Source organism: Vulpes lagopus, chromosome 21, assembly GCF_018345385.1.
Source record: "Vulpes lagopus strain Blue_001 chromosome 21, ASM1834538v1, whole genome shotgun sequence".
In the NCBI taxonomy this organism is placed as follows: domain Eukaryota; kingdom Metazoa; phylum Chordata; class Mammalia; order Carnivora; family Canidae; genus Vulpes; species Vulpes lagopus.
This window is the reverse complement of record NC_054844.1, coordinates 20,344,936-20,369,098: the sequence shown is the minus strand read 5'-3', so window position 1 is coordinate 20,369,098 and position 24,163 is coordinate 20,344,936. Positions and strand designations below refer to the sequence as shown.

General features: G+C 37.9%; 1 protein-coding gene across 8 annotated transcripts in view; it reads left to right on the top strand.

The window, feature by feature from the left end:
• ABCC9 (ATP binding cassette subfamily C member 9) overlaps nt 1–24,163 on the top strand; it is a 150,483-nt gene that overhangs the window by 112,340 nt on the left and 13,980 nt on the right. For all 8 annotated transcript variants that reach the window (XM_041736005.1, XM_041736000.1, XM_041736007.1 and 5 more), the window contains 6 exons: nt 4,064–4,156; nt 8,768–8,870; nt 18,675–18,776; nt 19,377–19,497; nt 21,106–21,236; nt 21,957–22,035. In XM_041736005.1, coding sequence (XP_041591939.1) covers nt 4,064–4,156; nt 8,768–8,870; nt 18,675–18,776; nt 19,377–19,497; nt 21,106–21,236; nt 21,957–22,035 — 629 coding nt within the window. The remainder of the gene's footprint in view (nt 1–4,063; nt 4,157–8,767; nt 8,871–18,674; nt 18,777–19,376; nt 19,498–21,105; nt 21,237–21,956; nt 22,036–24,163) is intronic.

Genomic DNA, 24,163 nt, shown 5'->3' with positions numbered 1-24,163 from the left:
TGTTGTACTGATTTTCAGGTGTCTTTGCCCTGGGTGGCATTGTACCACCCTTGCCAAGGGGCCAGGCTAAGTATTCTGTTCCAGATTGCTCTAGATGGGTTTTGTTCCCTGAAGGCTGCAGCACAGCTCTCAGGGGCTGAGGAGCTGAGCGCCTACTCCTGGACTCTCTGATTGCAGCAGGTTTCCTGCTCCGATGCCTGGGAACTCTGCTGCACTCAGGCACCCTCAGCCTTCCTGTGACCCCGGGGATCATTTAGGCCACAATGTCCCACCTAGGGTTCCACGCCTGCTTAGTCATCTGAGCACCTTTCAGTCAGGGACATACCTCACCAGAGCAGACTTCTAAAAGTTCTAATTTTGGGTTCTGCTGTTATATCCCTTTCCAGTAGCCCACTGATGGTGGCTCCCTCCCCACCATGGTTTATCTTCCCAATATCATCTCAGATTCACTTCTCTGCACCTCCTATCTTGCTTAAAGTGATCGCTTTCCTATTTGTAGAGTTGCAGCTATTCTTTTCTTAGATTTCTGGTTGAGTTCTGAGGTGTTCAGAATGATTTAATACCTATCTAGCTGAATTCCTGAGACCAGATGAAACTAAGGTCTCCTACTCCTCTCCATTTTGGACTTTCTCCAGTTGATCATTATTTTAAAAGATTTATTTATTTTAGAGAGAGTGAGCACACAAGAAGAAGGGGCAAAAGGAAAGAGAATCTCAAATAGATTACTCTGAGATTGGCCTGAGCCAAAACCAAGAGTCAGACTCTTAAACCAACTATGCCACCCAGGCACCCAGTGGAGGAGATGACCACTTTTAAAGAATCAACATTGGAAATGGATTACCAGTCTTATCTGAAATTCTTTGAAAGTTAGCAGTTATGACCACATGACATCAAATTTCACAGAAAAAAAAAAAAACCTTTCTAGGTGTTGAGGCTCTGCTCTGTAGGACTCACTCATGTTGAAAAGCTCAGGCAACCTAACAGAGTGTTTTGTAAACACCAAAAGGAATTAAAGTGGGAGACAGGAAATGTCATGGAATTTGGAATATCTGAAATCAAAGCTCTAATGTGTGGTTAGCTCTGTAAGGAAATGTTTCCTACTTACAAAAATATAAGGTCAAGCCGTACCCTCACCTTTTTGGTTTCACAAAATATAGTCCTATAAACAAAGTTTCTCCTTCCTAATTTTTTCCCTTCATTACAAACCTCAAATGAAGTGACCACCTGTAACTTGCATAAAATTTATAAATAGCCACTTAGTTTTATGTTTAAAAGTAACAAACTACTCACATTCCTTCATATTCGTTTTCCTCCTCCCCTCTTCTTTCTGTCCCCTCATCTGTAGTTTCTAAAGTGGCTAAATCCATTGTAGAAACTCAGAAGAGATTTTCATTTATTTGTGGGACTGCCCAGGCAGCCCAGAATGGCCCACGTTAATTGTTGAAGATTATGGAACAGTATATCCAGTTGACTCTGGAAGATGAATGATGATGCTGCTACTCGAAATCCTCAACTCCAAAAACCTAAAAAATGGCAGAGAAAAAAAATATTGAAAAGAAAAAAGAGAGATGTTTTGAAACATATACTTATAACTCTTAGCCTATCTTCTAGAAATGCTAGCTTACGTGGATTAAAGAAAGGTTTCCATGAGTAGTGTGCATCTTTATGAAAAGATTCAGATATTTGTCCACCAAACATTCATGATATATATATAAATATATATATATATAAAAGTTCCATGATGCGTGAAGGCAAAGATTCAAACTCGTGGCCGTTTCATTGTCCTTTTTTAATAGTTTTTTTTTTGTTTTTTTAAAAGATTTTATTTATTCATGAGAGACACAAAGAGAGAGAGAGAGAGAGGGAGGCAGAGACACAGGCAGAGGGAGAAGCAGGCTCCATGCAGGGAGCCCGACGTGGGACTCGATCCCGGGTCTCCAGGATCACACCCAGGCTGAAGGCACTAAACCACTGAGCCACCCAGGCTGCCCTCATTGTCTTTTTCTTCAAATTCTTTTTTAGTGTGTTCCCCACACTGGTAAATAATACTGTTATTTGTCAAATCTGCTGAGCTAGAAACGGCCAAGTCATGTTTGCCTCTTCTCTCTTACTCTGCTACAATTCATTGATCATTGCAGTTTAGAAGCCTACATCTAGAAGACTGTCTCACAGTCCTTCCTCAGTCAGTATTATTTATTTATTTATTTATTTATTTATTTATTTATTTATTTATTTCAAATTGGTTTTATTTGTGAAACATTTCATTCAGGCAATGTGAAATTATGCTGCTGGTGGTGGTAATGATTTTTTTAAATTAAATTAATATATAGTGTATTGTTGGTTTCAGAGGTAGAGGTCAGTGATTCATCAGTCTTATGTAACACCCAGTGCTCATTACATCACACGCCCTCCTTAATGACCATCACCCAGTTTCCCCATTCCCCACCTACCTCCCATCCAGCGACCTTCACTTTGTTTCCTGTGATTAAGAGTCTCTTACAGTTTGTTTGTCTCCCTCTGATTTCATCTTGTTTTATTTTTCCCTCCCTTCCCCTATGATCCTCTCTTTTGTTTCTTTCTCAAATTCTACAGATGAGTGAGGTCATTTGATAATTGTCTTTCTCTGATTGACTTATTTCACTTAGCATAATACCCTCTAGTTCCATCCACGTAATTGTAAATGGCAAGATTTCCTTTCTTTTGATGCCTGAGTAGTATTCCATTGTGTATATATCTTTCTTCTCCATTCATCTGTTGATGAACATCTGGGGTCTTTCCATAGTTGGGCTATTGTGGACATTGCTGCTGTAAACACTGGGGTGCAGGTGCCCCTTAGGATCACTACCTTTGTATCTTTGGGGTAAATCCCTAGTAGTACAATTGCTGGGCTATTGGGCAGCTCAATTTTCAACTTTTTGAGGAACCTTCATACTGTTTTCTAGAGTGGCCACACCAGCTTGCATTTCCATTAACAGTGTCAGAGGGTTTCCCTTTCTCTGCATCCTTGCCAATATCTGTCATTTCCTGTCTTGTTAATTTTAGCCATTCTGGCTGGTGTGAGGTGCTAGCTCATTGTAGTTTTGAGTTGTATTTCCCTGATGCCCAGTAATGTTGAGCATATTTTCATGTGTCTGTTGGCGATTTATATGTCTTCTTTGGAGAAATGTGTGTTCATTTGTTCTTTGGGTGTTGAGTTTGCTAAGTTCTCTATAGAATTTGGATACTAGCCCTTTATCTGATAAGACATTTGCAAATATCTTCTCCCATTCTGTTAACTGTCTTTTGGTTTTCTTGACTGTTTCCTTTACTATACAAAAGCTTTTTATCTTGATGAAGTCCCAATAGTTCATTCTTCCCATTTTAAATCTCACTAGCATCACAGTAATTGAGAACTTTTAAAAAGTCTCTGATGTAGAGTACCCTAACTCACTTATTATTTTTCATCCTTTACAGTCTCCCAAGTCATGTTGTTTAAGCACAGCTTGATCATTTTATTTCTAGTGATTTTGTCCAGGCCACTCAGAATCCTCTGCCAGCTAGTCCCACCTCTCCATTATACAACCTTTCCCCACGTCAGCACTTGCAAAGGATTCTGGGCACCAGCCAGATTGAACCTGCCAGGTTCTTTAGTCCACTGTGTTTGCTGGAATGGAATGGAATTCCCATAGCTGGAATGCATTTTTTTTTGTCTGTTTTGTTTGTTTTTGAAGCTTTCCTCAAAGCTTAAGATTTGTCTTAAATTCCACCTGCTCAAAAAAAAGTGTTACCCATCTCCTAGGTATGAGTTAATCATCCGTTCCTCTGTGTCCCAATAGCAGTTAACTATAGTTGTTATACAAAGCAAGTAATTTTTTTTATATCACAGTGTATATTTGGCCTGAATCAAAATTCATTATGTACTCATCTTTCTCTTCCTTTTTAGGTCATAAACTGTTAAAGTTTTTGTTAACTGGGTTCTAGAAGAAATTACTTGCAATGACAAATAAAAATCCTAATTTAGTTTGAACATAGTAGCCTCTGAGCCTGAATGCACATGTTAATTTTGTACTTCTCTCTGTTCTAGGGATCTCCAGGAACTTGATGATAGTACCCAGCTCCCTCTGCTTTGCCACTTCTCAGAAACAGCTGAAGGGCTCACCACCATTCGGGCATTTAGGTGAGCAAACATATTTTCATTTTGCTGATTAGGCAATTACATCATCAACGAATATCTATCTGCAAATAACTGATAATGGCTACCATTCTTTGGATGCCCACTGTATGTGCATGCCAGTGTTCTAAATTAAAAGAAAGAAAAATATGGCAATAAATATTCAGAGTTAGTCTAATCCTCTAAAATTTTAACAAGAATAAAGAAGATTGAAACACCATATTGGGAATATACTAACTGTGTAATGAAGACCAAGCTTGTCAATTCCCTAGCCTCAGTTTCCTTATTTGTGAAATGGGGAAATCAACTTTGGTTCTTAGGATCATTAGGCTAATTGACAAATGTATGGAAAGCACTAACCACAGTGATTAGCAAAGAAGCACCCAATAAGTTAAAATATATTAATATTAATAATAAGATAAATACTACTAAGCCAAAGTTATTTTAGTTTTAATCCATGCTCTTCAGTTATTACTGGTAATCAATAAGAACCCAAGATTTTTTTTATCAAGAGTGTTTACTTACCACTCAGAAAATTATCTGCCCTTATTTTTCCTGTTCAAATAAACTCAGAATAGAAGGTGGCACCATTGAATATTTCATTTAATCTTGGAAATTGACGTCTTAAAAATTATGTCTTTTTGGAGCTCTAACTGCAAATATGTTGTGATTTCAATTAGAGATTTTTCTGACCTAAGAAATATTTATATTATTATATATATCAACTTAAGTCAAAAAGTAGAATATAGAGACACAACCATCCACAATATGTATCACAGAATTTCTACATAAATCTACATAGACAAAAAAAAATCTACATAGACTTCATCATGAAGACTCACACTTTCTGCAGTGCTGTATTTTCCCATCAGAGAGCCTTTTATTAGAGATGGTAAGGCTATTTATTGACATCAAACATTAATATTAAGACCAAATTTGTATCCTGATAGAAGCCAGCAATGACCAGTGGTACTCATAAGTTCATCATATTAAAGATCACATTTTTCACTGAATAAGTCCTTTCAAGTTAATCTATTTGAGTATTGAACATATGCTAGGTACTGGTCTTGATGTGGGTATTGAAAGACTACAAAGACATGGCCTTCCATCCCAGATAAATACCACAAAAAGTAGATAGGATAACGTAGCAGGTAGGGGCAAGAGGTGGCTGGATTCAGGCAAGCTGGTTGATGGAACAGCAGGAAGTTGATAGTTTCAATATATAATAGTCTCTGCTCTGTTTTCTCCCTGAACAAGGTGAGATTATTTTCTAAGAGTGATGAGGACTAGAATCAGGTAAATGAACTCAAAGGAAATAACAGTTTAGAATGACAGAGGAACTTGACCAAAGTCAAGGTTTAGGCTTTTCATTTACCTTCTTTGCTAGACACATGAACAGAAATTAACATGATTATTCCTAATTTTACATGAGGAAAAGTCTAAGTAGTTGTAAAAAGAACAAAATACTATGTGGTAAACTGCTTCAAGGCTTGAATTATGATTGGAAGAAACAAAACAACCCAACTTTTATGTAGAAGTATTTATATCATATTTATCCAGACATACATCTTCCAGGTGTCATTTCTAAAGTAAATATTAAGTACCACAAATATGAGCATTTTTAAACTAAAGGAGTTTTTAAAACGTGGGGATAGTCCTGTTGCTATAAATAAAATTCTAGAGTCTTTACATTTGGTGCTCTTGGTCAAAAATCAAACATGTTCTTTTCTATCCATTTCTTCCTTTCTTCCAGGCTACCCAGAGTCCCCAGAGTCTTCAGCTCTTTTGGAAAGTTAGTATTTACTGATTAGGCTGCTTTTCCTCCCCTGCATTCAGGGTTCGTGTTGTACTCACATGCAGCCGTGAACTCCCTCAAGTAGTTTACCATGAAAGTATCACAGTTAAATTAGACTGAGATTTCAGTGACCTTTCCTATTTTTTTTCTTTTGGTCCAACAGAATAAAGGTCTAAGAATGTTCAGAAGATGAGCTGGATATGGATGAAAAGATACAGACTGAGTGTGTCAAAGTTTCCATTAGGAAAACAGAAGGTTTCTTGCCAAATAGAAACACACAGAAAGAATGTTCACTGCATTTCCACCCCTCCCCTCTCGCTGCTGCTTCAGACTGTTGCCAGTTCCATTTACAAACTCTTTAAGAGTGTATCTGAAACAATATCCCAAAACTAAATGAAGAGCAAGAAGAGCTCGGGACAAAGCACTTTGTCAGATTAAAGTGTTTGATGTTTATCTCAAATGTAGCCCAGTGGCTTCAATCCAGTGAGCCCCACCTCCAATCTTCCCATTACCACTGTCCTCTAGGGAGAGAACCCTGTCTTGAGCCCCTGAACACAATGAGTTTACTCATTTCTGTGCCTTTGCTCATGTTCCTACTGCTCCGGTGCTCTGTCCCCTCTTCACCGGACGAACTCAGCTCATCCTTTAAAATCTCACTCAGATCATCCTCCCAGTCCTCTGTGAAACTTTGCTTAATCCTCCTTCTCTCTCCATCCTCCACTCATTCCCGTCATCGTGACCCTCTGGTCAGTGCAAATCACTCCCATCTTTTATAGTCAAGTAGCATTTTGCGCATAGGGCCATTATATCCAGCTTCTGTTTTGCAAAGTCCTTGCTTGTTAATACCATGCTTACCTCCTTCACTAAAGAGTGGGCTCCTCAAAGGGAAGGGGATATGTCTTGTTTGTACATATATATTCTGATGTCTCACATAGAGTTGATTGCTAAATGTTTCTGAATGAACAGATGAAAATCTCCCTAACACTGCAAATACAGAAAGAGTGGTCCTTACTTGGATATATCTCTTTGCAGTTCATATCCATGATTTCTGTAAATCCTGTAATCCTGTGAGCCAGCCTACCTTTTCATTATTCACTTGTCCCATCTCTAAAAGGGTCGTCACAGAACAAGGTGGCCATGTTGCCAGGAGTGCCCTGCCCCACTCTAGTGAGTTGCTCTTTAGTGCAGGTCCTCCTGTACATGGCATTTAGGTCAAGGCTGCAAACTCATAACTCAAAATGAGGTAATTATTTGGCTCTGATTGCCAGATCCTTTGATTATTGAAGATCAGATGTTGTTGTCTGACTCAGTTATCTGATTTATCTAGTTTGGCATATTGGAATGATCAGATCAATTGGACAGACATCAAGTATCTGCTTTATATTGGCCTGTATGGATGGCTTCGTGGGCCAAGTGAACGCCCCACCCAGAACTTCTTCATTTCATTTGACATAGTTATGGTTTAATATAAAGTTTTGCAAATTGATTTGAAGATTTGAGGAAACTTGAGGCAGTCTTTTATCAAACAGGGATCCTTGCTGGGCTGTCAAATGAAACTTGGCTATTCCTTATGAACATAATGTGTAGACAAGTGGTCCATATAAGAATAGTCACAGCTGGGATGCCTGGGTGGCTCAGCAGTTGAGTGTCTCCCTTTGGCTTAAGGCATGATCCCAGTTTGGGGATCGAGTCCCAATATCAGGATCCCTTGAGGAATCTGCTTCTCCCTCTGCCTATGTCTGCCTCTCTCTGTGTCTCTCATGAATAAAAAATAAAATCTTTTTTAAAAAAAAGTCACAGCCACAGAGAATGAATAGACCACATTTTGACGTGGCATTTCTTCCAACCTTCAAACCAGTTATTTTGATTATATTATCCAGCTTTCCATTGTTTCTCTTATTCAGGGAAAATAACTGAAAAATGAAAAAGACTATTTTTGCTATTTAGAAAGATTTATCACTGTGTAGCATGCGTTCTATGGGAAAGCAACTCACATGTTCAAATGGACAAGATTTTTATTAGAAGTTTCATTTATAACATGGATTACACAGAATTTGGTCTGACGATTTTGATTTCCAAGAATGAACTGAAATTGGTCAGGGATCAATATCTAAACTGTTTTTGTTATAAAAACCCTATAAGTACCATAGACTTGAGAGTTCCTTTCGCGCAATGACCATCCTTACAAATATTTTAGAACCTTGAGGATAAGATATCTCATCTAACAAGAACATCCGCCACCTCAAAGGACTATCATCCTCTACTTCTTTCCATTCACTTTCCTTCTTTGGTTCCTAGAAACACCAGGCAGAAGAAGAAATTTAAAAGTATATATTTGCCTGTTTCACATGCATAGTTTCCTGTCTTCCCTGGTCCCCATCCAGTACCTCCCACCCACCTCTAACTGTGTTATTTGGTAAAGTAAAAAGTGCAATAAAAAGTAGGCAGAGCATATTGCATTTCTGGACAACTTACTCTACTTTTTGTAAGCCCTTGCAACATAGGCCATGCCTTGTTTTTGTGGCTACAAAATTATGTGGAAATTTATGAAGTGATCTTTAATAGGATTTGTCATCCGAAAGCTTCCTATTCATAGCAGGGGTCTGAGAAAGGATGAAACACCGGACCACACCCTCTCCAGTAAGCGTGCACCAAAGCAGTAGTAGCTGGGCTTTATTTTGAAGTAGGAGTCCATTTCCTATTCATTCCATCCCATCTGTGTGTGTCACTGTGTTGAGTAAATAGTGTAGTAGTAAGTGTGACTGTTTCTTATTATTTCCCCTGTTGTGTGGCTAACATGGTAATATTTTTGTTTTCTACAGGCATGAAACCAGATTTAAGCAACGTATGCTGGAACTGACGGACACAAACAACATTGCCTACTTATTTCTTTCAGCAGCCAACAGATGGCTAGAGGTCAGAACGGTACGTTCATTTCATGATTTCGAAATGGAAACCAAACAAAAAAGGGGGTTGATGCAAAGAGGGAGACAGTTGTAAAAATTAGTCTTGTACTGAGATTCACACTAACTTCATTTTTTCCGGACATTAAAATAGCTCAGGTTGTTTATGTTACAGATGAAATTTGTCATAATGTTTTAGTTAATGGCAAGACAAATAGCCCAAAAAGCAAAAATTCATTTTGTGTTCATTAGTCTCTAGATTACATAAGTTAATGGAATGGCAAATGTTTGTATAACTTCAATTTTTTTTCAAAAGAGCAAATTTGACAAGTGAACAGATGTGTACTTGTTTCCTTCACTGAGCAGGACAGGCCTGGAAGAGATGGTGACTTTCTATGTTTTAAGCCAGTGGAGGATCATGTTAGCACAAAACGTAAAAAGCTGCAGTTAATCACCTCTTGCCTTCTTCGGTCCCTAAAGATAGAGGAGGACAGGCACATGCTTTGGCATCATACAGACTTGATCTAGCAAGTTAATTAATTTGAGTCCATTCCTCATCTGTGAAATAGAAATAAGAATATATACTACATGGGGATATTAGGATGAAAAATAATAATATAAATCCCCTAGTTAACTGACTAACAAGTGCATTCAACAAATGTCTTTTGAATGAATGGATGAATAAATAAGTGAATGGAAACAGCACCTGCTGTGGTAAGTGGTTCATAAGCTAGCCAGCTGGAGTATGGACCAGGAGATGGATGGAACACAAGTTCCAGAAAGGAAGGAAATGTAATTTGCAGACTGGTCTGCATAAACCACACTATAAATAAGCTACTTTGGTGGTAATGATGAGTTGTCTGTAATTTTTTAAAAATAATTGTCTATCCATTTGTCAAAAAGAAAAGGAAGTTTATCTGTACTATTATAAGGACATCATGTCTACTAATTAAGCATCCTACTATATTCAGACTTTCAAAACTCAACAGACCAGAGAAGATAGATAGTAAAAGGAATTTGATGAGGCAGAAATGAAGGATCCCAAGTTATAATCTGAGTTGTTGATGGATGGATACAGGTTGATATGGATTCTTGGACCCCCTTTGAGCTTAAGTTGTCATGATTTCCCACTGATTTTACAGAGATTCTCTTCTACTATATTAGTTATAATGTAGAAATTACTCAGTGACATAATACAATTATATTTTACAAATTTTAGAGAGAACCATTGATTGTTGATGAGAAATTCCTTCCAAGCTATGGGGAACAGGGAAAAGGGTCTCCTGAATTACCTATAGATAGCATAAAGGCAGATGAAGTGTTGCTTAGGATTTACAACAAAACCAAGACATTATTCCTCAATCCTATTCAGACCCTAGTTCCTTGTTTTAAGCTTCTATTTGTTTTTTAAATTTGTTTTCTTTAAGGAAGAAAAAATACCCAATCGTATCTGAATAACAGAATTAATCATGAAACAGCTTAATGAAAGAATGTCCCCAGATCATAAGAGAAAATGTCAGTAGTTATCTTTGTTATTTGATTTTTCTTAGGTTGGAGATTGAGCATGTTTTTTAGGGGGTGAGTGTGTTTGCTTTGGACTTGAGGTGAATGTCTGACTTGACTCCTGTTTCTGCTCTTTAGCAGCTCCTACTGTCAGGTTAATGGACAAGTGTTTAACAGAAATCCTCAAGCAAACCATATGTTCTGCTCTCATAGCCAAAAGACAAGATATTAGAGCCGTCAGACTGCCAAGAAAGGGGAGGTCAGGAAAAACTAGAGAGAGTGGCCAGATTGAGAATGGCTTCCTTTAGTTTGACTCACAGCTCATTACTCTAACCCCCATGTGAAAAGGCAGCAGACCAACCTGAGTGTAAAAGAGTTCTAGTTCCAGCTCTAGAAATGTAAGGAAAATACTGATGTTTTTTTTTTTTTAAATACTGATGTTTGAACCACGAAACGCAGTGTTCCATCCCTTCTGTTACTTGATAATTCATTTGCTAGTGTGTCTTGTCTTTGTTTTCTATGTATTCTGATCCTGCCAAGATTTCCCATCTAGTCTCATTACCAGAGCTCTCCCTTAAAAACCATTTTTTTAAAAAAAAGAATCTTTTGCTTCTATTTCTGATGAGTAAAGGTAAGTTTTGGTAAGGAACTTGTTGATTTATTGCAAAATTCCAGGTATTTCTGCTGACAGAAATCAAGGTCCAAAGTCTTTGGTGTATGATTTGTCTCCTTTACCTAACCATATGTGTCAATAAGTTTCTGTAGGTGTGCATACACACACACACACACACACACACACACACACACACACACACAGTGATCCCATTTAAAACTAGTCAGATTCACTCTCTCTTCTAAGTACATCGAGAGTGTTCATTAGAACCAGGATATGATTTAGAATATGTGAATATCAGAATATTTATTTGAATATAAATGCTGTAATTCAAGCACATGTGTTACAGTAGGAGTATTGAATAAGCTAACTAGATAACTCCAATTAGGAAGTAACCGTTCTCTCAATCGTACACATATGAATGACCTCATTACTACTGTGCTCCTGCGGGCATGTCCACATCACTGGAGACAAAATTGCAGTGTGAAATAAATGGATCTTGTGCCAGAAACACGAATGTTGAGATACAGGACCTTGGAGAGTAGGGTGTGAACTCTTTTCTGACCCCCACAATTGGAGATACTCTACCTAGTAAGTCATTAGAAGAATAAGTAATGAAAATTTCTATTTGGCCCAGTGATTCTGCACTGATCTTACTTACCCACAATATCAACACAACCCCTCCTTTCTCCATTCTTTGTCATGTTACTCAGTAAATTAGCAAAAATATCTGTTTATAGCAAGTGTCCTTGGAGTTCCCAGAGCAGAAACACAACTGAAATGGTACAAGGAAGGTTGAGGCATTGGGCATAAATCAGAAGAAGCAAGAAAAATTTCCTGATGCAGATCTGGGGATTTCACCAACTCTAATTCATGGACTCATCACCTTCGTGAATTGAAAGAGGAGAAAACTTATCACAGTTTTCTGTGGCAATTTTTCACTTCCTTCCCTCTTGATTCTCAGTTCGAGCTTTCGGAAGCAATGACACTGAATTCCCTGGACAGAAAATCTCAAGGAGAAGAAAGGAAGAGAAACCAGGGGAAAACACTTTCAACTGGATTCTGGAAGATCCATGAGCCCTATCCAATTTTTGTTTATCCCCTGATTTATTTTAAATACATGGCTCCTGTTTCTTTTCCCGATCAAGTTAAGCAAGAGCTAAGACAATCACAAGTTACTTCATTTCTGTGAGCAAACAGCTTTCCCTATAGAAGATATAGCCCTGCACACCATATTCACTTCATATTCATTCTGAATTAGGAAAAAATAAAGATCACCGTACACTCACATCAAAAAAGGGACAAGAGAATAAAAGAATAAAATAATTTGGCTGGTGGTTGAGGAGCTAGACTGTGACCACCCAGGTTGCTTTGGCAGAGGGGGGAGTGTTTCTCCTCTGGGTGCCAAGTGAAGTGGGCCACAATCATGTGCAACGTGTCACTACAGCCTAACCTTTGAATGCTGCTTATGTTCTTTTGTTCAGCACGGCATTTGCTCTTCAGCCCTCTGCACTAAACAGTTCCAGTTCTTTGGCATCGGTGTTTCCATTTGCGAAAATTGTGTAACTGTATCTAAAGGCTCTCTTTCCAAGGCTTTGTCTTGCTGTGTGGTGAAAGGATAAAAGAAAAGTCACATCAGGAAGCCAAAAAAGAAAAAAGAAAGTCTTTAGAATCAACAGGCTGAAGTGAAAATGGTCTTCAGGATGAGCATGCATGAGCATCGATTTTAGGAAACAGCACGGAGCTTTCTTGTGTGTTCTTTCCTCCACCACAGGCAGGCATGCACCTATCTTGTCATTTGGAGGCCCTGATATATTTTCGCAGATCCTCAGTGGTACCAATGACTGGTACTTCTGAGGGCTATATATGGAAAAGGATTGTGTTGCTGTTAACTATTTGCCAGTCTATTCTATAGGAAATTACAGTTTTCACTGTTGTCTGATAGATGGATCCACAGCATCGAATCACTAGAAATCTGAGAAAAGGCCTTTCTTTTGACTTGGAAATCAAAAGCTTTTCCCTGGAGGAGGGTGTGGAATTCACAAACTCGATAGAAGTTCTAATTTCTCCCTATACAGATAGAATGTTCTGTGGTGGGGCCTCCTTTCAGAACTGGCAGTTCCCATATGCTCCATAGCTTCTGCTTCCTAACCTGAATCCCTCAGTCCATTGTATCATTTTGACCACAGGTGTTTTTTCTGCTGAACTGATTGGTGAGGATGTGTGGGGGACTCAGCGGTAGATCAATGCTGCTAGTGGCCCCTAAGTATTTGCTCTCCTCGTGTAAGTTCTTCAGACCTAAGTTCTTCAGACCGGCTGCATCTCCTTTCTTAATTTATTGCCTTGAAACCATTTTGTCGTTCATGTTTGCAGAGAAAGAAGATGTAACTGTAGAATCACTTTGTAATTCATTAAACTTCTGTGGAGTGGTAAAGGAAGTGGAAAAGTAGGAGGCTAACACAAGCTCTTGCTATCTGACAATTTCACCTGTCTATACTCTTGTACAATTTGAAGGAAGTTAATGGAATTTAGCGATTTTGCTATGAGTTTTCCGGATAAATATAGTGCACAAAGGAGCTTCCTTTCTTACGGTAATCAAGGTAAAATTCTGATCAAATGCCTCCAAAACTTTCCAGATTCTTGCAAAAAAGGTTTTGGTTTTGGTTTCATTTTTGTTTTTTTAGAAAAAAGATTTTTGAGTAGTGGTAATAATCCAGGAGTGAGCTGAAAATATCTAGTTGGTATAACTAGAATGATGAATATTTTTACAACAAAATAACTTTGTTATAGCTATTAAACTGCAGACATACTGGCTTTTAAGCTCTCATATCTATTTGAATTTAGTAGATTTTGAAAATGGGTTCATCCCCTGAAAATGTTATATACATAATAACATATATATATATATATATGTATATATATACTATAGGAAACTATACCTTATTGCTGAGATGTCAAAAACATTACCTTTATACATTATTGTTAATAAAAAATGAAACAAAAATAAAACAAGATAAAAACAGGGAGGCAAACCATAAGCGACTCAAATATAGAGAACAAAACGAGAGTTGCTGGAGGTGAGGTGGGTGGTGGGGGGATGGATGAAGTGGGTGGTGGACATTAAGGAGGGCACTTGTAGGGATGAGCATTGAGTATTGTATGTGGTGATGAATCACTCTATTCTCCTGAAACCAGTGCTGCACTGTATATTAACTAATTTGAAGTTAAGTAAAAATATATACATTATATTTATATATAAATTTTGACATATTTTATATACTGGACTAATAATTAAAATAATAGTTTCAATCATACTGGGAACCTTACAAGTAGTTTTAAAAACATTAGCCATGTGAAAGAGAGCCAGAAAATATATATTAGCTCACATTTACTGATCAGCCTCCTCCCTTCCCTCCCTTCATCTGTTTTAACTTCTCCTGCTGGCTTTATGGCAGGATAAGGCTATCTATCTATTGCCAGAATTACCACTTTAATTCAATAGAAAATAATTTAAATTATCATCTAACTGTATCTACCATTTAGTTCTATATAATGAGTGAATCCAGGCCTTGATATAAAATGTAAAGATTCCATAGTCAATTTAGTGGGTGGGAGGTTTGAGAGAAAGAGAAAGAGGAGAGAGAGACAGACTTGAGTGCATAATGTTTTGCATTTCCTTTATAATATTTATATTAGGCCAACACTCTAATTTCCATTTGTTGAAGCTCAGTGATTATTTTGTTATCCTTTTAAAAGAATGTATGCAATTTTGAAAAAGAAAAGCAAGTTGGAGGCATCACAATTCTGGACTTCAAGTTATGTTACAGAGCTGTAGTGATCAAGGCAGTAAGGTACTGGCACAAAAACAAAAACATAGATTGGTGGAACAGGAGAGAAAGTCCAGAAAATGGGCCCACAGCTATATGGTCATTTAATCTTTGACAAAGCAAGAAACAACATCCAATGGAAAATAGTCTTTTCAACAAATGGCCTTGGGAAAACTGGACAGCAGCATTCAGAAGAATGAAACTGGACCACTTTCTTTACATCATACACAAACATAAATTCAAAATAGATGAAAGACCTGAATGTAAGAGAGGAAACCATCAAACTCCTAGAGGAGAACCCAGGCAGCAACCTCTTTGATCTCAGGCATAGCAATTTCTTACTAGACACTAAGTTTCTGGAGGCAAGGGAAACAAAAGCACAAATGAACTATTGGGACTCCATCGAGATAAAAAGCTTCTGCACAGCGAAGAAAATAATCAACAAAACTAAAAGACAGTCTTCAGAATGGGAGAAGGTATTTGCAAATGACGTATCAGATAAAGGGTTAGTAAACGATATCTTAAAAGAACCTATCAAACACAACACCCTAAAAAATAATCTAGTTAAGAAATGGGTAGAAGATATGAATAGAAATTTGTCCAAAGAAGACATCCAGATGGCTAAAGACACGTGAAAAGATGCTTAATATCACTCATCATCAGGGAAATACAAATCAAAACTGTAGTGAGATATTACCTCAGACCTGTCAGAATGGCTAAGATTAACAATGCAGGAAACAACAGGTGTTGGTGAGGAGTGGAGGAAGGGAAATCTTTGTGAGGTTCCTCATAAAGTTAAAAATAGAACTAGCTCATAATTCAGCATTTGCACTACCTGGTATTTATCCAAAGAATACAAAAATACTGATTTGAAGGGACACATGCACACCAATGTTTATGGCAGCATTATCTACGATAGCCAAATTGTAGAAAGAGCCCAAATGTCCATCGACTGATGAAGAGACAAAGAAGTGGTATACACACACACACACACACACACACACGCACGCACGCACACGCAGAGTGGAATATTACTCAGCCATAAAAAAGAATGAAATCTTGCCATTTGCAATGATGTGGATGGAGTTAGAATGTATTATGCCAAGGTAAATGAGTCAGTCAGAGAAAAATAAATATCATATGATTTTACTCATACATAGAATTTAAGAAATGGAACAGATGAATGCGGGGGGATAAAAAAGAAAAAGAGAGAGAGAGGCAAACCATTAAATAGACTCTTAACTATAGAGAACAAACTGAAGGTTGATGGAGGGGAGAAGGTGGGGGGATGGGCTAAATGGTTGATGGGCATTAAGGAGGGTACTTGTGAGGAGCACTGGGTGTTATATGTAAGTGATGGATCACTAAATTCTCCTGAAACTAATATTACATTATATGTTAGCTAAATGGAATTTAAATAAAATATATGTATAATTATACATATTATATGTGTGTGTGTGTGTGTATATATATATATATATATATATATATATATATATATAATGAATGAATCAGGCTCTTCTTCCCAGTTAAGATCAGCTGGGAGGAAGTGGAGAATAGAAATTCCTTAATGTGTACATTACCCACAGAAATTTCTCAGAGGCTGAATGGGGTATTTCTTTATATCAAGCTCAGAAGAGGGCCTTGTTCAAAGTATCCTCTAACACAAACTTACTCTCTCAGACTCATCACAGAAACTTCCTATGAGTCTTTTTAAAAAGATATAGAAACTATAAATATACAGTGTAACTTCAGAAGTATTAACTTTACACAGAGGGCTGGAAGGAAAAATTCATATTGCTATAAATATTTTAGAAGTATTTTGGGAGCATGTTGGCATTTGTCAGATGTTAAGAGTGGCCCAAACTGGTTAGATTATGCATCCATGTAGTTGCTTCAAATAAAGTGAAAAAGAAAAATAACTGCCTAATTGGGTTGTGACAAGTTGTTAACACATGATCCCATTGGAAGAAGCAATCCAAGGAGTATTTACTACCTCTTAGGAACTTACTGCCTCAAGAAAGTAACTCTGCATAATTTCTTTCTTTATTCTTTGTAAAGATCATGGAAATCATTATGGAATTAAATTTTAGTGTCTCTTTTAACCTTTGATGTTTTACAATGCCCATAAACTTTTAAGCTTGCTTCAAACATTTGAAAATCATCCAGAGGAAAAAAGACATCCTGATACACAGAGGTGGTAAAACATAATGGGTATTTATTATTATTTTTGTTTTAGTCTTTTGGAGTCTTTGAATTAGGTATCATTTCTATATTCCAAAGAAACTGAGTTTCAAAGGGATTTAAGTTATTTGTCTGGCAATTGGCAAAGTCAGCATCTGAGCCCAGATCTCTGAATTCAAGGTTGGGATTATTGATTGCTCCTCCAGAGTCAGTCTTTGGAGCTGTTTTAAAAAGAGGCAGGAATGCACACATGTGAGCTGATTTGAGTAACTTCATTTGTTAACTCCAGTATGTTAAACACTCTGTTACATCATTAAAGTCTTATCACCTAATTATTAGTTGTTTTTTTTTTTTGAGAGATCAGAGACATATCTAGCTAGAAAGATCACACATGAGATGAGACTTGAAAGAGTTCTAGAAGTACTAATGCCTGAAATGCCTGCAGTTTCTTGGACATAGGACTTAGCAGCATGAAAAGTTTTTAAGATTTCTTTTTCAAATGATAAGACATAATAATGGCTAAGAGTGCCAGGAAATGGAGAAGGAAGTAGTATTGGAAAATGGACATACGTGGGGCACCTCTGGGTGGCTCAGTGGGTTAAGCATCTGACTTTTGATTTCAGCTCAGGTTATGATCTCAGGTTCATGAGATCAAACCCTGTGTTGGGCTCTGCACTGGGCATGGAGCTTGCTTAAGATTCTCTGTCTCTCCCTCTGCTCCTCCAGCACCCCTACTTCCAACCCCATCCCTGTGCTCTTTCTTTCTCTCTAAAATAAATAAAATCTTTTAAAAAATAAAGATAGACAGATGTGCCCTGTTTCTTATTTGAGTTAAAGACTGGCCCTCAGTGATTTTTTGAAATTTCACAAAAGAGTTTATCACTGAGCCATAGACAATTCACATGCTCTAAGAGAGGCCCACATTTCCCATTTATGAGCACATGTAACCCTTATTCTTATTTATATGGAATCTGGAGATTTAATGTCCCAGACTCTGAGCCCAGATATTTGACAGTTTAGATATGAATCTCAACAAGTTAACCAGATGCAAATTTTTGCAGAGCCCTTACTATATCACATAAGGGAGCTAGATCACAACCCACACATAAGCATACAGGAAATTTAAGGTAGTAAATCAAGTTCCTAAATAATTACTTGTCTGGCAACCTATTGTGATAGGAAGGAGGGCACAGGGGAGGGGAGGAGAAAAAGAAATCCTACTTCTGACACTGGTTGGGCCACAAATTGCAGCTGAATTTCTGGCAAGTTATTTAACTTCCCTGAATCCATTTCTGTGTTAGTATAATGAGAGCATTATATCACTGAATTACCCCCACTCCAGCCCTAATATGGTGAGTTGGCATTCACCCATATCTTAGGTAGTCTTCCTCAGAAACTTAAGAGGACACACAAGAAGTAACGTACTGTTTCAGTGATCACCTCTCTAAATTGATTGGGCTCTTTTGTTTAAGAACTCAAGTAAAATTGGGGAGCCTGGGTGGCTCAGTGGTTGAGTGCCTGCCTTTGGCTCAGGTCATGATCCTGGGGTCCTGGGATTGAGTTCCACATCAGGCTCCCTACAGGGAGGCTACTTCTCCCTCTGCCTGTGTCTCTGCCTCTCTCTCTCTCATGAATAAATAAACTCTTAAAAAAAAAACTCAAGGAAAATCCTTTAACATTTTTTCTTGCTCATTTCTAGGATTATCTGGGAGCTTGCATTGTCCTCACTGCATCTATTGCATCCATCAGTGGCTCTTCCAATTCTGGATTGGTGGGTTTGGGTCTTCTGTACGCACTTACGGTAGGTATGGAAGAAAACATTTCTTTTCATGTAGTGGTGAAGGTACTATAGTTATCATCATCAACTCTTATTCATGGATATAAAAGGAACAGATTAACACTCATAACTACATGACATCTTGCAAATAATAGGAGATGGGGGCCCAAAGCCAATTGGCTGCATTTTAGGGCTGCATTTTAGCAAGGATTCAGTTCTGATAATGCAAATTGATTTTTAGAAACTCCTCAAAAACAACAGGGAGCACACTCCCAAGGCTGAGATCCCTGTCCTAAGTTGTTCACAACCTATTTGGGGACACTAAAATGAATACAAATATAAACAAGATAGATGCAAACAGAGGTACATACAACTTGTACGGGGAAATCAGAGGACAGTTTAAAAACACTGATATGTGAGGACCCTTGAAGAAGAGTGGGCACCTCCTTTGCCCGCTTGAGCCCATGACACTCTCCCTGGTCTCTAGTATCTTGCAGCACTTATGAATTGTACCATATGATGTACACTAAGTGTCCAAGTCATCCTATCCTAAAATTTCCAGTGATTACAAAGATCGTTACTTCATTTAAAATGTGTTAATTTTTTCTTTGTCACCTGACACAGATAACCAATTATTTGAATTGGGTTGTGAGGAACTTGGCTGACCTGGAGGTCCAGATGGGGGCAGTGAAGAAAGTGAACAGTTTCTTGACCATGGAGTCGGAGAACTATGAAGGCACTATGGGTATTGTTCTGAATATTATATTGTTTCACTGAAATATTTGTTTTATACAAATAATAGTTGTGTGTCAGACATATTGTTATTTTTGCTTTTGTTTTCCACTTTAATATCCAGAGAATCTCTTCTCATCTTGACTTTGATTTATGAGTTACACCTGAAACGATATGACCATTTAGGCCTGAAAAGTTTGTGATACAACCAGACTCCAAGTAGCTATTATTTAGTAATATTTTTTTTAAAAAATTTAAAGTATTTGGACTTTATTACACTCATTACCAACCTATACTATGAACTATTGTGTCCTTCTTTCTCAAGATCATATTAAATTAGCTATCAATAAACTTGGATCTTACTCACTGAGATTCTTAGCTTTGCTTAAAATAAGATTGGCAGGGGAACGCCTGGGTGGCTCAGTGGTTGAGCGTTTGCCTTCAGCTCAGGGCATGATCCCAGAATCCTGGGATCACGAGTCCCACATTGGGCTCCCTGCATGGAGCCTGCTTCTCCCTCTGCCTATGTCTCTGCCTCTCTCTCTCTCTCTCTCTCTCCGTGTCTCTCATGAATAAGTTAAAAAAATCTTTTAAAAAAAAGATAAGATTGGCAGGAAATTCAATACTGAAGACAGAATGATCTTTCTTAAATTCAAATTTCATGCTTAAAATACATTATTTTGCCTAAATCCTTCAGTAGCTATCCAGGTCTTCAAGGACAAAATCCAGATAAGTTAGCTAAGATTATTAGACTCTTTATTAGTCGATCCTTGTCAACCTACCTGGTTTCCTCTTTCATCATCTGTCCACACGCCTTTTACTCTGGGCCATACCAACATGCTATGGTTTCTTTCTATCTTTATTTTCTCCATATACTTTTGAAACCAATCTCCCCATCCCTTATCCTTTGAGACTCATCTCAGGCACCATCTTCTCTTGAAACCTTCCTGGAACACTCAGGTTACCACCATCTATGCTCCCAGAGCACCTTGGGTTGGACTCCACCATGTACTATGCAGTATTGTAGATCCTGATGCTTCTCCCAGGACAAAAGGAACACTTTGAGGCATGTCTTTCATCTCCATATTCCAACATCTTGCACAACACCTCTCACGTCTTTGATCAAACGTTTGATGACTGACTGACTGATTGAACAAATGAATCAATTCAGAGATGAACTATCTTCAATAGAATCAAGTGAAAAAAATAGAATCAAGTGATGGAATGCAGAAAAGACATGATAGTTCATTCTTCAAAAACACACAAACACACACAAAAAAAACTGTTTTGAAAGTTCATAATCAATAGGCCTTTATTCTGAATGTAATTTTAATTTTAAAAAGATGCAGAATTTGGTTCAGTATTACTTTAAATTTATAAAAATGTATATGTTTGTATGTATAAATGTATGTAAGTATTTGTATGTTTCTTCCTGCCTCTTTTTCCTTCCTTCCCTCTCCATCCTTCTCCCTCCCTCTCTCCCTTTTTCTCTCCCTCTCTTTTCTTTCCCTCTCCTTTCCCTCTCTCTCTCCCCTCCCTCTTTCTCCCTCTGTCTTCCTCTCTCTTTCTCTCCCTCTCTCCTTTTCTCTCTGACTTGCCTTACTCCACCCTCACCCCTTAGACCCTTCTCAAGTTCCAGAACATTGGCCACAGGAAGGAGAGATCAAGATTCATGACCTGTGTGTCAGATATGAAAATAATCTGAAACCTGTTCTTAAACACGTCAAGGCTTACATCAAACCTGGGCAAAAGGTATGGAATTCACTGCCATTTGTTTCATACAAATCAGTGGATGGAGCCATTGGGTCACTACCTAAGCTCTGAGACATTAAGCCAAGTACAATCTCACTGGGCTCGCATAATACTCCCTATACTTTAGAGGTCAAATTATCTACATAAAAGAGAAAAGAGAGAGAAAAGAGGAGGATAAAATACATGTTCTCTAAGATGTATTGCTATTCATTAGTCTCCCATAAAGATCAAGGAAATCAACTATATGTGTATTTTTCCAAATTTCTGGCTTCTGGCTCATAGCCATATCAGACATCCCCTTCAGAACTTTAGCATTTGTCCTAGTTTTAGTCCCAAAATGATTTTTTAAGCTACTTGAAAAAGAGAAAATGTGCATAAAAATTGGAGTCAGTCTTTTTGTTATAAAATCATCACTTCTAAGATAAAATCAAATATTTATTAGGCTCACTATATACTAAATGCAAAAATTAAGCCATTAAGGGAAAACAACACAACCACATAAAAAAGAGTTAGAATGAAATCATTAAACATTTGGTGAGGACTCTGTTTTTATCTTAATGATGATACAGAAAGGAGACCTAAGAAAAGAATGAGGATTTATTATAATTATTTAAATAGAGGTGCAGTCTCACCATGGTATCTGTCTAAATTAAAAAAATTTTTGAACATTTTATGTCTTTTTTCTGAGTCCTTTTCTCTCTGGGTGACATTTATTTATAGGTGGGCATATGCGGTCGTACTGGCAGTGGGAAGTCATCATTATCTCTGGCTTTCTTCAGAATGGTTGATATATTTGATGGTAAGTCACTAAATTTTTTTCATTGGCTATATGGTGCTTTTCGTTAAAAAAAAATGCAACATCTGGGGCAGTGGTTGAGCATCTGCTTTTGGCTCAGGGCATGATCCAGGATTCCAGGATTGAGTTCCGCATCAGGCTCCCTGTAGGGGAGCTTCTCCCTTTGCCTGTGTCTCTGCCTCTCTCTCTCTCTCTCTCTCTCTGTGTGTCTCTCGTGAATAAATAAATAAAATCTTAAAAAAAAAAGGAAAGAAAGAAAAAATGCAACATCTGGAGCGTGTGGGTGGCTCAATCAGTTAAGCACCTGCCTTCTGCCCAGGTCATGAGCCCAGAGTAATGGGATGGAGCCCGCATCTGACTCCCTGCTCAATGGGGAGCCTGCTTCTCCCTCTGCCTCTTCTGCTCCCTCTGGTTGTGCTCTCTCACTTTCTGTCAAATAAATAAATAAAATCTTTTAAAAAAATGCAACATCAATTTACCTAATCCCGCAGAATAAAAAGCAAATATTTATAAGGACTTTGTGTACTACAACCCATGGATTGAGGCAGGTGTCCCAGATAAATAGTCTAGAAGAATCAACATAGAATTGCTAATAAAATTATTAGCTCTAGGGGATCCCTGGGTGACTCGGCGGTTTAGCGCCTGCCTTTGGCTCTGGGTGTGATCCTGGAGTCCTGGGGATTGAGTCCTGCATGGAGCCTGCTTCTCCCTCTGCCTGTGTCTCTGCCTCTGTGTGTGTGTGTGTCTCTCATGAGTAAATAAATAAAATTAAAAAAAAATTATTAGCTCCAAACTCCCCTCTAGAGATTGTTTTTTTTTTCTTGTTGTTGTTAAAGGTTTTATTTATTTATTCATGAGAGATACACACACACACAGAGGCAGAGACACAGGCAGAGGGAGAAGCAAGCTCCATGCAGGGAGCCCGACGTGGGTCTCGATCCCGGACTCGATCCCGGACTCCGGGATCAAGCCCTGGGCTGCCGCACTGAGCCACCCAGGATCCCCTAGAGACTGTTGTTAAAGAATTCTAACAAACTGATAAAATGAAAACAAAGCCATCCGTTTTGAATAACAGTAGATGAAGGTGGCATTTCAAGGGGAAGGGAGAGAAAGGAAGTCTGTCTTGTTTTGCTCAAACTAAAAACATCCATTTCCATCAAAGGAAAAAAACGCAAGGAGGTAAGTGATCTGCATTATTAATTTAGGTGCATGACTCTTACCGTCATCTTAATAACATGGTTTAATGATGTTGAACATTTTGTGGGGTGGTAACCTGCAAAGTGCCAAGCACATGTTGACAGTATACAAAAATATTTACTCATCCACAAAATTATTAATAATATGATACATGGAAATAATTTAATCCTTGCTGTAGAAGAAATATGACGCATTATTTAGTCTATCAAGTGGACTATAAATAGGCCAGCACATAAACCATCTTGAGTAAAAGGGGCTCCAGCAATATGCCTGATCATTAGCTCAAGAAAGTGCTTCATATTATTGTCTGAAATGATTGCGATGATTATTGTACCTCACATTTTTATTGTACTTGACAGTTTGTATTATTTAATTTAATCTATACAACAGCTCTGCGAGATGAAGAGGTCAGTTTATGAACAACAGAGATGATCTACGGTAATTGCAGTCTCTTTGGGGTTTAGATTCAGGAGCAGAGTAGGCATCAGGCGCTGAGTTAGCAGCTTGCTCTTCCACGGCTAGTAGTAATACACAGATGCTTTACAGACTTTCAGTGGATCTGCATTACAAGTCAGTTACATGATCCAAAGGCAATTGATTGACACTTTTCATTAAAAAAAAAAACACATATCTATAGTTATAACCGAATGTATCAGATTAGCCATTTCCTCATGAATCCAGAAATGTGATGTCAGGCCCCATGTGACTATCAATGACTGATTGTCTTGTTTAGCATTAAGCTATTCAGGTTTTAATAGATAATGTGTGTTATTCCTGAATGAAAATTTGAGCCGATCACCTTGCCTCCTCTTGCATCTAAATCTAGCTGGAAAAGAGACTCCACTTGGCAGTCTTCGCCTGGCTCATTTCATATGCCAGTACTATCTTTGCACAAAATGGTATGATAAAATAACGTATCAACTTGAGGGAAAGA